This window comes from Anser cygnoides, chromosome 21 (assembly GCF_040182565.1).
Source record: "Anser cygnoides isolate HZ-2024a breed goose chromosome 21, Taihu_goose_T2T_genome, whole genome shotgun sequence".
Classification (NCBI taxonomy): domain Eukaryota; kingdom Metazoa; phylum Chordata; class Aves; order Anseriformes; family Anatidae; genus Anser; species Anser cygnoides.
In genome coordinates, this window is record NC_089893.1 from 4,626,195 (window position 1) to 4,639,008 (window position 12,814).

At 51.2% G+C, this 12,814-nt stretch overlaps 1 protein-coding gene and 1 long non-coding RNA gene across 3 annotated transcripts in view; one reads left to right on the forward strand and one right to left on the reverse strand.

Annotated features, from left to right (window-relative positions):
• Positions 1 to 1,306: 1,306 nt before the first annotated feature.
• The window catches only part of NECTIN1 (nectin cell adhesion molecule 1), an 87,981-nt gene continuing 76,473 nt past the window's right edge, over positions 1,307 to 12,814 (reverse strand). The window contains exons 9-10 of one of the 2 annotated variants that reach the window (XM_048063374.2): positions 8,338 to 8,522; positions 1,755 to 1,874 (exon numbers count right to left, since the gene is read on the reverse strand). In XM_048063374.2, coding sequence (XP_047919331.1) covers positions 8,382 to 8,522 — 141 coding nt within the window. In that variant the 3' untranslated portion in view covers positions 1,755 to 1,874; positions 8,338 to 8,381. Of the gene's footprint in view, positions 1,875 to 8,337; positions 8,523 to 12,814 lie in introns of both variants that reach the window. The other variant, XM_048063373.2, reaches the window with a different exon arrangement.
• Positions 4,466 to 11,217, forward strand: LOC106039801 (uncharacterized). The gene is made up of 3 exons (XR_010826136.1): positions 4,466 to 4,579; positions 9,313 to 9,482; positions 11,055 to 11,217. It is a non-coding gene; the product is annotated as an uncharacterized lncRNA (long non-coding RNA).

The following is a 12,814-nucleotide window of genomic DNA, read 5'->3' on the forward strand; positions in this document are numbered from 1 at the left end:
AAGGGTGCCTCAGTCCGTGCGGCACGGCAGGAGCTGGGCTGGAAGCGACCAGCACAGTGCTCACACCTCCTCCCGGGGGAGGCTTTAGCTCGGCGCCAGGCTCATTTCTTGCATGCAGAAGTGGCACTGGAACGTGGTTTGGGGTCTGGGCAGCAGGGTGATGCTGTGGTCCCCTTCTCTCCCTCCCACACACACTCTGCTCTGACATGCTCGTGGTCTCAGAGTGATGCTAAGCGTGCAGTGTCTGCAGAATGCCAAATACCCAACCCAAGAGATAGGAAAGCAAACCCCCATTCAGCAGGCGGGCACATCCCCTTGTTCACAACTCTCCCAGCCCCCACCTGACATATGCCATACCTGGGTGAAACAGATGAAATTCATCCTCGAGGCCAAGCTCTTCTACAGGATTTTCATTCCTTTTTCTCCACTTCCTCTTCTTTGCTCTTATATACATATAAGTGTGTATCTATATTTATTTTTTCTCTAATACACGTGAACACAAATGTGATGTGGAGATAAATTCCCTTCTCTAAAACACTTTGTGGTCACAGTAATGTACACATTTGGATTTACATAGCCACACACATTCCAAATATCAAAAAAAAAATGTAGTCCCAAAACTAAGATGCTTTAAAAAAAAAAAAAAGTTAAAAGGCCAGATTCCTCTATTGGCTTTTATCCTTCATTAAGAGTGCGAAGATTACCTGAAATCATGATTTTTTTCTTCGTGTTCTGCCTGAGTTCATTTTGAAATTCCAATCAACAGATGCAAGAAGGAGAGGGGGAAAAGCTAGTGGGGGGTCACACTAGGCTTTGAAAAGCAAAATTAGAGAGAATGTTTTTCTTTCTAATTTTTTTTTCCTCTCTGGGTTGCAGGTTATAAGAAGGTTTTTTAAAGGATGCCTTCTCCAAAGCGTTGGCTTCAAATTATGTCCCCATGCCATCTGGATTAAAGAGAGTCAATCAGAAAAATTTGGAGTGGGAGTAGGAGGGAGAAAAGACAGAAACAAAAGCCCTAAACCAAGCCCTTCTTTCTTTTCTTGGTTGGTTCTGAGCATCTTTCAGTGTAAGCATCTTATTATTTGGTTCAGCAACCTTGGCTGCTTAGTTGTTTGCAACAGGGATTTCCTATCCCCACTGCCAAGAGGGAAAACAGTTTTCTCCAAAGGAGGAAAAAAAAAAAAAACTCCAGCCTCAGCTTTGGGCACTGGCTGGGCTTTGAAACTTCACACGAGCTGGAAGAAGGGTTGTGGAGAATCCACACCTGGCTACTCTGGTGCAAGCAGTGCAGAGAGGGACACAAGGGGACCTACGGACGTTTAATCGGGTCGGGCACATCCCATCCAACGCTGGGCAGCTGCCACCCGCCTATGCATGCATGCACATAGCCAGCTTGGTACAGGAGTGCCAGCACGAGAGAAGAAAGATGCACGAACTGGATGAGATGTGGGCGAAGGCAGTGCTCCCTCGAGCATTAGCAAGCCAGGCAGATACTTAACCTAATCACGTCGCTTACAATTGCACCGAAATTCAGAAATCAATAAATAAAATAAGCAACGGCAAAGTGTGTGGGGGGTTAAAAGGCCTTGGCTGTTGAGCGACAGGGTCGGGAGATGTGAAAAACATTAGCTTCGTCTTTTTGCTGTGCTGACACTTTAAACGTACTGTTCCTTAGGACAGATGTAAGGAGCCCGGGAGCCGGGAGGCGGGCAGCAGAAGGAGACGTCGGGGTGCTGAGGGTAGGGGTCTCGCGGGAGGTCTGACAGGGGGGCGTAGACGTGGGGGATCTTCTCCAGATATCGACCTTCACGTGAGTAGCAGCGGGTCAGGTAATCACTCGCATTCGGTATCTCTGAGTGACACTTTCCAAAGTCCTGGAAGCAGAGACAAAAAGCAGCGGGTGAGGACTCCGGGACCGCCGGCCAGAAAACGCAGCTCAGTTCCTTGCTGAGACTCCTGTGTAACAAGTAGGGTGGGAAATTAAATAGTCCTGCTTACTGCTTCAGCAAAATAGAAACCCGGGTGATAAATCCTCGCATTTTGAACATTGTGCCTCACTTCCTGAAAAGCATATTTTGCTAAAGAATAAAGAATTTTGCATTCTCTGCCCCCTTGCCTGTAAGGGCTCTGCCTCTCTCAGTAAAATAAGAGTCAGGGCAAGAAAGGGCGGTTTATTTTCAGTCTTCCCAACTCTTCCACACCTGAGTTTTGAAAAAGCACTGCTTGTACGCATCGCTGATCCAACACAGCCTCGTGCTCTTTTATACAAAGGTCACATTGCTCTGACCGCAGGCTCTGGAGGCACAATGGGTTATTGTGCCCGGTGTTTGCCCAGCAGCTCCGAGTGCCTGTGCTCAGCTTTACCTGGGTGAGCAGCTCCTTTGTCAGCCACGTTTGTGAGTCAAAGGGACTGTGGAAAACATAAAGCACTCGCAAGACGGAGGTGGTCCCAGCACCTTCCTGGGGTGCATGGAGCGTTCTTAGGGACGCTTTGCGAAATGTGATTCTTCCTCCCCAAGTGCCACATGAAATGAAAAGCTCCTGGAGTCCAAAGTGCTTTGATTCCCATCGAGGTAATTTTGCGGAGGTGCAGCAAGCAATGCTGAACAAACGCTGCTTGTTTGAGTGCAAAAATCACAGAGACACCTTTTTCCCAAAAAAAGCTCTGGGCAAACAGCACGGGCGCTGGGATGCCAGCGTGAGCTCCCAGTAGTGCAGAGCAATCCCACAGCCCTGGGCCCTGCTCCCCAGGGGTGGCAGCGGGTGGGAAGGGTTCCTCCTGCTCAAACTCCCTTTCCTCCCTGTTGAAGCCCTGCAAAATGACCCAAGCAGGAGGGACGTGTAGCACTCACCAAGGTCTTGGTCTCAACAAGGGGTAATCTCATTTCTAAGAGGCAGCAAATCCACTGGCAATCATCTTTTATGCCTGTGGATTGATTTGGGGCTGGCTGGAGCAAGTAACTTGCCCTCGAGTCCTTCCTTGTTCTCTTTCAAAGTACCAGAAACAGTCAGTTTAGTGAAGAGGACAAGGATTTGACCCTCGGGAGAAAAAGCCTGAAGGAACAGAACAATCTACTCAGCTCCTCTGCTGCCAGTGCCTGGATAAATATTTCACCAGGACACTTAAAAAATCACATAAAAAACAAAGTGTCGACAATAATTTATTGATGGTTCAGAGTGCTACAAGAGGCAACAAGCAAGTCGAAGTGCTGCACAGTCTTAAGGCAGCAGCAGCCTCACGAAGAGCCGTGGAGGCCACCGGAGGATGGGAAGTTGGAGCTCCAGGAAAGGAGCTGCAGTGCTAAGGTCAATCTGACTTTCATTTCTCTTTACTTGGCAAAACTCTGCGCCCACTGCTCAAGCTTTTCAAAGTCAGTGATCTTGACCTGGGCAGACAGCAAAGGGCCGCGTATTCAGCTCTAGATCCCTTCTATTTGGAGCTGCTGCGTTGGTATCTCTGAAATTCAAGTGAGCAAATCCCACACCTATCTCCTGAGGTTTTCATCCACTTCTGGCTTCTAAGAACAAAGTGAAAAAGAGAAGAGAAACTGGGCAGCATTACAGCTGTCTAACAGGAGCAATCCAAGCCGGGGGCACGAGGAAGCTGCTCTGAGGTACAGCTTGGTCCCTTACTGCTAAGGCACGGCAGCACTGAACCTTAACCCCTATAAGCTCTTCCCAGCAGGTTTAGGCAGCCCTGACATACAGCTCTCCCATTCTCAGGTGGGAGCTATATTTAAACAGCAAGTTGAGGCCTCTAAAGGATTGAAGGCTGAACCGTGCACAGCCCTGTGGCTGGAAAACTGGGCAGGCTGTGGCAACACACGCGTAGAAAAGGAGGCAGTTATCTCCCTACAAATCCCATAGCAGGCATAGGGATCTGTACCACCATGGGAGAAGGGAACAAAGAACAGCTGACTGTTATTCTTCTGATTGTAGCAGCTGATAAAAATGGATGGAGAAGGGTTAGCAGTCAAGGAGAGTGTTAGCCAGCACAGAATGTGCAGAGATGCTCTCCCAGCATAATCTGCTCTCAGGAAATGTTAGATGCAGCAGAAAACTCCTTTCCATACCTGTGGGGAGGGGGAAAGGTATTAACTCTGCTCTCCTGCCTTAAGTGGTAAGTTGATAATAGGTAACTGAACCTTTAGGGTAAAGCTAACCTGAAAGGGAAGTGGTCTCAGTGACTGGAGTCCAGTGAGACATAGCAGGAGAGAGGAGCTCTTAGCCAGCAATCGATTCTCAGTTAAGTGGGAGGGTGGGTTTATATGTGTTTGGGGCACACAGTGGAAAACCATAGGGCTTCATACAAAAATGAGTGCTCAAAAGGTCTGGTAGGAAAGAGGTTCTCAGTTAACACAAATAGACATCTTGTGTAAACTGAGCTCGTGGGTAGCATCCAGAGCTGCAAGAAGCGCATCATGAGATGCTACTTTGTGGGATGCCCATTAGCAATGTGCTGGTTCAGCAAAAACGTCTTTCCTTTTTTTCTGTCTAATGATTAATGTGGCCATGAAACAAACATCCATGAAGCAAGGCTAGAGAGAATCAGTGCAGTTCTGTCAGGTCTTCTGGGCAGGTGAGTACAAGCATGCTTTCGTTTTCTTTCTTGCCATTTTGTGCTCACTTTTTGTGGGTCAGTGGGGCCAGGGCTGGGCAGCTGGAGAATGCCAGCAGTGGGGCAGAGGAAGGGAGTTCCCTGTCTCTTTTCACCTTCCTTTAGCCTGTGAAGCCAGGAGTCAATTGCTCCTGTTTTGTTCCCTTATCTCATTTCTAAGTAACAAAAAGGAAGAGAAGAGAATCAGCCTGATGTTTATTAACATCTAGCAGCCGGTGCCCTTTGACTTCCTTCCCCAGTCCCACTGTGACTTTTTCCAAATCTAATTTATCTTTAACAAAGTTTGAAATTAAATTAGGGATAATGAACTAATTAAATTGAACTGCCACTTTCCCCCACCTGACTTCTCCTACTTGTCTTTGTTTCCAGTATGGCTGCATACAATTCCTCATTATCTGGGTTACATCCTCCCCCCTCAGTTTTATTTTCAAGAGCTTGATTAAAGGGGATGTCAGCAATCTATCCATTTCAGACAGCCCGGCAGATTACCTTTAAACGGTCTTTATTTGATTGAATTAGAGAGCTTTCATTTCTGCTATGACTTATTCTCATCCCTTCTCCATCTCCTATGCACTTGTGATCACCTCCTTGGTAGGACTAGATGTGCCACAGCTTTCCCTCCAATCTGACCATGTGCAATGCTTTTTACCATCCCTAAATAATCAATTCTTACTGATCTAAAAGAGGAAAATTCCTTGTCAGTGTCCCAAGGATTTACCTGCTCTAGTCTCTGGAAAATCCCAGAGCTGAAATTCCCCCAAATTAGGGAAGGAGCTATGATGAAGGATGCACCCACAGATATATGCAAGTATTATTTATGCAGTAAGCTCACTCATAAGGTTGCATTCCTCCTTACAGCATGCTTTTAGGTCTTCAGCTATAGCTACTTACCTGTTCTCTCTTCCTACAGCATCTTAGGCCATCAATAACCTCAAACCTTTGCCCCCATGCTGTTTCCCTTGTGAGCTGTCCTCTCTAAAATTTCACATTCAGGACAGGGTTGGTGCCCTCATCCCACAGCTGGGCAACTAATGGGGAGCCACCTCAGCACTTTGCTTTATTCCTCCCACAAATTGGAAATGCGTTATTGAACAGGGGCGTATTCAGGCAACTTTTGTGTTGGTAGGAAGGAGAAGTGGTAAATGGGAGCTGAGCCAGTGTTTGGTGGTTCTTCAGTATCCCCAGCTCAGACTGTGCCAAATCTGCGATGGGTGCAGATTTAGTGGTTTTATAGTGGTTTTTACAGGGAAAGCAGAGCTGGGAATCTGATCCCTGCTCTCTGATTTACTGGGATCTTGATGCAAGTCTCAAGGTTTGAGCTATTCTTGCTCTAACAGGGACAAGAAATTCCCAAACAAAAGTGAGAACAGGAGTGTGGGGAGGTGAAGGGGGAGGAAATAATTTAAAAAGCGTATACAAAAAAAAATCACCCTGATCTGTGGTGTGTCATAGCAGGGAGATTTCGTGGCGGTGAGATTACACCTTCAAAGCACCATATGACTGGCTTTATTTTTGCTTCAGAGAAGCCGGGAGGATTTCCAAATTTGGATTTAGAGGATTACTGTCCTTTTGCTGACAGTAAAATCCCCCATCCTGGGGAGGACGAGGTGAGACCTCCCAGGATGGATTAGGCAGCGCCTGCCTCGTTCCTACCAAGGCGAGCGGTCCTCTGGTGCAGCCCGAGGAGCTGCTGGGGTGTGGAGGTGAAGGCGTAAAGAAAAGTGGCTGCTTCCAACCACAGCCCCCTCCAGGCTGCTGCCTGTTGGAGCTGGGCAGGCTGGTGCCTGAACACCAGCTCAAACAGAACCCAGAACTTGAACGGAGAAAAAAGCAACCCCAAAGCGACCCAGAACTTACTGTCCGCTCTCGCTCGTTACGTCTACGAAGACCTTGATCCTCATTCTGGGAGCAGGGGTGGGCAAGACACCGCAAGAGAGAGAGGTTACCGCTCCGCTCCGGGGCTGGCCCCGCTGCAGACACTTACCTAGGGAGGCTTTGCTACAGCAGGGGAACTACAGGGCTCCTTCCAGCACGGGAAAGCCAGGGGACACGGGGGTAGAGGCAAACTGAACCAGCCCACCACGCGCCTTCCTCTCAGGCTGCTCTGCCCCACTGTCACCCACCTGGTGGCACTGATGTTCCTGGTCTGCAGTGAGGCTCTGTGCCCACAGGACATCCACTGGGGCTTTTTTTTTTTAAAGCCATTTTCCTCCCACTCATCCCCCTGCATAGAGCTATTTCCTTCTAAGGGAATTCCCAAGGATTCAATTCCCTTGCCCCTTATTCTCTCCTCCAACCCAGCCCTCTCCATTCCCAAGCTCCTGTTTCCTTGCACCTCCTCTGATACCCTCTGGTGACCCAGAAGAGACTCAGGGTGCTGCAGAGCACCCCAACACTTCCTTTGCTTCCTCACTTGTCTCCCCACCCTCTTCTGCACCTCTTCATTGACGCCACTGTGGGGCTGCAGCCCCGTTAAGCCCTCAGCCCGTTCCTCCCATTTGAAAGGCAGTAAAATAAAGGGAGAGGAGCAGGGTAGAAGCTGCAATCACCACGAGTTGGGAAACACATGTGGACAAGAAGCAAGGGAGAGTCATAGCCAAGGAGGGAGCTGCCCGTGGCTTTTTCTTGGTCAAAAACCTTTGGCATCACACAGCAAATCTCCTGGGGAGGTAGGAGAGTTGTCTCTACTTTGGATAGGGAACTGGTGGTTTTAATACCTGGGAAATGGGTACGATTATAGGGTAAGGGAGTGGGAGAAGACCTTGAGGATACCATTTTCCTTTTCAGTGCCATTCTGCTTCACAGTGTCACCGGTAGCTAGAGAGGCCCCAGAACCACCACTGGTGGGTTTAAATGCGAACTGAGCCCTAAGCAGTCCCTGCTGTGGGACCTGAGCTCAAAGGGCCTCGGTGACACTGCAAGTGGAACAAACAGGGAAATGAGCTGGTCGGATCTCTGGTTTTGAGAAGGAGAGCACCAAAGGAAAACCTCCTTCCCTCTCTCAAGCACTCAAGCATGCCATCTGCATCAGCCCCATGCAACGCAAGCTCTTTATTTTGCATACGCAGTCCCTCCCTGGCTGCCTCGTATTCACTTTCAGATGCAAGAACCTTTCCGTGTTCCCATGTTCTCTCACATACTCTCCCACCTTGTTCTTTCACACATGCACATATGCTCCCTCTTATCTATAGTCTCTTCCACGCACACAAACCCTTTTTTCTCCCCCCTTCTTTCAGTCCCCTTCTCTCTCCCTCCCCTTCTTGTACTGGGTAGCTCGGGAGGGCCTGCTTAACATCTTCCCAAAGTTTTGTCCTGAGCTTCTGCATGTCCTAGTATTGCTGCTTTGCTTTGCAAAAAAAAAGCCCCCAAACAAGCTGTGCCTTTCAAACCCACCTCTTTTCTCCCTGTGCCTCCAGCCCCGCTGGCTGCAGAGGGGCTGCCCAGGTCAGAAACCACTCCGTTAACACTTCCCCCACACCATGCCTCTCATCGCTGCAGAAAGCAAAGGAAAACGCTGCAGAGAGCATGCACGGAAGGCAAGGCAAGGAGATCCCTGCCAGCCCCCGCGGCACGAGGGTAGCAGAGGAGCAGCATCACGTGCAGGGGTACGGGGCGGGCAGGATGGGGCCGAGGGGCTGCTGAACGAGAGGGGCAGGGGGTGCAGGGGAAGCACTGGCTGCAGAGGAGCAGGGGGAGGAAGGCAGAGTGCGATCGTGTACCTTGAGGCCAGAATCTGAGGGGAAAGGGCCTAGAGTGACATGCGCTAGCGTAAGTTGGGCTGGATGGTTGCGTACTCGACTAGGTCTCCGCCAGCATGGATGGAGCTCCGAGGGCTGGGTGACGAGGCCAGAGCGGACGTGTCCAGCTCTGCATAGTGGACATCACAGTCCTTGTTGCCAGAGTTCTGGAGAGAAGAGAGCAGCAAGGCGGTGGGGACACAGGAGGAGGGATTTTGGGGTCGGGGAGGGTGAGGACACGGGAGCCGAGCCAAAGGGAGTGAATGAATGAGGTGGGAGGGGGGGGGTGTGATGGGACGGGGAGAAAGAAGAGAAGGGTGAAGGGGGGAGGAAGAAAAAAGAGTTAAAAAGAGGGAGGGAGGGACGTAATGAACAATCAGTCAGGTAAAATCCCAAATCAAACCACAGGCCCCCCTGGCTTTGCTCCCCAAAGCTGCCGGTGAGCTGAGCTGTGAGCCCCGCTGCCCTGTGCCTGCCCCCAGCAGCACCTCGCTTCTCCAATCTCCTCCTCGCCCCCCTCTGGGACCAGCACCTTCCTCACCCGGGGCTGGTTCAGTGATTTCCGACCTTACAGGGTACCTGAGCTGGCACTTGTGACCCAGGAATTTGGGGTGGTGATGATGGGGAAGGATTGAGTGTGGGTGTCAGGAGGGAGATGCCTGCAGGGAGTGGGTCCAGAGCTGTAGCGCCAAGGGCAGGGGGAGGCTGCAGGCACTTTACTGTTGGGAAATGCCACGGCTTAGCCTGTGCTGCTGTTTTTGTTTTTTTTTTTTGCCCAAGTGTGGGGGCTGTAATGGTCTTTTTTACATGCCGTGTTTTTGCACAAGGCTTTACTGCACATTATGCTGCTGCGGATTAACTCTGCAGCATGATTTTGTCATTGTGATAATGTAATAGATGCTAAAAGCATCCTTCTTTTGGCATGAAAATATTTATGGACTTTTCCTTTCTAAGCAGGCTTATCAGCAAGAGCTGCATGAATGGAATATTACCCAATTTGTCTGATCACTCCTATCCAGACATCCTTCATGCTTTGCAAACAGCAATGGTCAGAGGACCTCGGGAAGCAGGAGGGCCTGGAGCCCTCAGTGCTCCGTGGGGGAAATGAGCCACCAGCAAGATGAAAGGTACATTTTTGGGACAGCCCTGGTGTCAGTAGCCGAGGTGTGAGGGGTGCCCTGGCTCCTTCCCCTGTGGAGTTGCTTTAATTTCTGTGCCAGCATCCACCGAACATCTGCTGAGCCTCTCTGAGAGGAGAGAGCTTGCTCTTCCAAATGAAACAGCTTTCCCATTTCCCCATCCTTTTTCCAAAATGGCCACATTGCACAGAAAGCATGCAAAAGGTGTTTAGTCTGAAAATGTTTCTCTTCCTTTGGTTTGGAGCTGTCCTCAGCCACGCAGCAGCTGTGGCAGAGCCATTCTCAGGAGTTTGTGGCCCTGTAATGATGTGGCTTAATGCCCGTTGCTGGAAGGGGCTGTTTGGGGATGATCAGCTCTGGCCATTGCAGATTAACTGTCCGTGGACGTTGAAGAGGATTAGTAGTGCCAACTCTGGTCTCAAGCCTAAATCTATGCCCTGCAGAACTGTCCCCTTGGTCTTTGTGTCTCAGCACCCTCTCCAGTCTCAGAAGTGGGCAAACCAAGCCTTGATCTTCTCCTTCTCCAAACTAGTGCTGCCTTCCTCCGGCGGTGATTTCTCTGTGGAGTTCTCCTGCTCTCTGCCACTCCTGGGCTTGCTCCTGCTCCCTGCTGCTTGTTTGGAGCAAAATTTATTACAATATCAATAATGTGACTTGTATACAAGGTCTAGCACTGCTACATGCAAGCGCTCTGTGTAAATCTTCAGCATCGGCACCCTGGTAATTGCCCTGTAAACTGAGAGGAATTATTTTGCTGTCTGCAGCAATGAAACTTTCCTTTCTGCTCCGCAAATGGGTATCGCTGACACTTACACTAATCACACCACAGCTCCCACATGCGCTCGTGCTTCCACCCCTCACGCTCCTCCTTGCTGCCAAGCACGCAGCATTTGCATGGCACAGACACTGCTGGGCACGCAGGGCACGCCCACCTTGCTTTTGCACGCCCACCTTGCTGTTCACACTGATGTGCACGGCCACCACCACTCACAGACACGCATACTGCTTGTAGGTGTCACCTGAAGCACACACTTCCATCCCATTCACTCCTGCTTGGTTGCCCTCACATCAACCGAAGCTTTTGCCCCACGAGTGCTCGGAGACAAGTGCTGCAGGCAACACCACCACCTCTTGCACACTTCGGTACCCTTAATTTTCCACTGCACTGTCCTTGAGTGTCTGTGCCCTCGGCTTTGTGTTCATGGCATCTTTCCCACAGCTTGTGACACCCAAGCATCCGTACTCACTTGTAGCCTCCGAACCTTCAGATCCCCTGTCCCTGCAGACTTGCCCCAGCCTTTCCCTGCTGGCATGTCCCTGCTCGCGGGGCTGCTCCCCCCCCGCCTCTCCAATGTTCTCTCCTCCTGGCACCTCTCCCACACCCCCCACCCTCACTCTTTGCCATATCTAATCATTTCCTGACTCCCATTCTCGTGCCATGAAGTTGTTGACGCCAGGCACTGGCTCTCACGCAGCCTGGCGATGAAGCCAGTTTATCCCAAATGATGAGGTTCCCCCAATTCATTCAAAGCCAAATGTGTCCGTCCTGTTTTCCTGCAGAATCACTTCCCTTCAAAAAGGGAAATGGGATGCCTGTGAGTGGTCCTGCAGGGAGAGGGGCAGGAGCTGGCTCTTCTGCAAGGCATGGCTGGGGAATGTGCTGCAAACCTGGCCTTGGCTGCGTTATCTGAGCAGGATCCAGCACATCCAGCCCTCGTTGGGAGCAAAGGGACACCCTCCTTCCCCTTGCCAGCCACGAACCCGCGCAGCCTGCTGCCTGCCCAAAGGATACGGCGATTTAGCAAGAAGCAGGAGCAAGCTTTGTCTCGTTCCCACGGCACGAAGCCACAGCACAGTGCGCACGTGTGATGGGAGCCCGAGGGCACCAGCACGGCCAGCAGCCAAGCTGACCAGCGGACAGGGGACACGTCCAACCCACAGCTGTGCCAGACCGGTGCCAAGAGCGGTCACAGCTGCAGCAGCAATGGCCGAGACACCCGGACCTTGCATCCCCAGCGCAGAGGGACTTTTATCATGGGCCAGAGGAAGCCAGGGCTGCGCAGCTCATCATTGCTTGGCTCGAAGCATGGCGAAGGAGCAGCGAGTGCCAAGCACGGGATGTGGAGATGCATCTTCTCAGACCAGGATTGAGAGCAGCAAACTCTGTTCCCATGGTTACTGAGCAGCTACCCATCAGGCCACATCTCACATCACTAACTCTGCCACTTAATTAACTGACTGCTCGTTATTTCCCGAAATGAGCTCCTCCATCCTCCTGCTTGCCTGAAATTCAGCTCTCAGATGCTCTCCACAGAGCAGCCCGTCTGGCTTTAGTGCCCTGCTTCATTTAAACCTCATCTGCCACTCAGCAAGGGTTGGAAAGGGCTGGAAACCAGCCCCGGGACCGCGGGAGGGCTCCAAGGGGAAGTTTTTCTTTGGGGACACCAGCCACTTCCAGCTAGGATGAAGTAAATAGGATCACATCGGCACAGAGCCGTGTCTGAGCCCTTTTATCACTGAGCCCTCGGCGCCTGCCTTGCTGCAGACTTCTGCTAGCGAAAGGTCACTGGGCCCCATCCTTCCATTATCTGCACAGGAATGCGCATTGAGGGGTCATTCCGGGATGAGCTGGAGGGAAGGGAATAATTAGCTGCGTTCATAAAATATTACTCAGTATTGGCTGGTATTTCTGCTGCCCCCTCAAACAAACGGGCTCACACTGCACCCGGCTCATGCGCAGCACCCTGAGCCCTCCCTCATTGTCCCAGGCCTGGTGGGAGGAAAGTTTTCGGTTTCCTCCTCAGGGAAGGACTCCAGAGCTACCTGTGCTCTGTTTCCTATGTCTTTGCCCTTCTGTACCCAACCTTTTCTCCAGCAGCCTCCCTCCTGGACGAGCAGCCCTTCCCGTGCGGCTGCTAGCAGCTCTCCCTGACCCTTAATCTCCCTGCTGCTGCTGCCTCACATTAGCATCCCTCTCTCTGTGAGGCTGAACAAATCCACACAAAACAAGGGGGTTTAAAGAACTTGTCGATTGAGTCAAACACTGGCACGCTCTGCCCGGCAGATAATTGCTTTGAGGAGCTGCTGCTTTCAGCTGCAGGCACTCGCGGGGCTCGGCTGCAGGAGGTGACCGGGGTGGGACAAGGGGTTTAACTCTCATAGGTAGCTACAGAGGAGGTCCTCTGATGGAGATTTGGAAGAAGCAGGGTGTTTCAGGGGGGAGTGACCCCTAAAGCCCCAGCTGGAGGACCTATGGAAGCCAAGGGGCAGGTGCTGAAGCAGGGCGACCAGTCTGTGCTCTGGGTGTGGGGGTTGCCTCC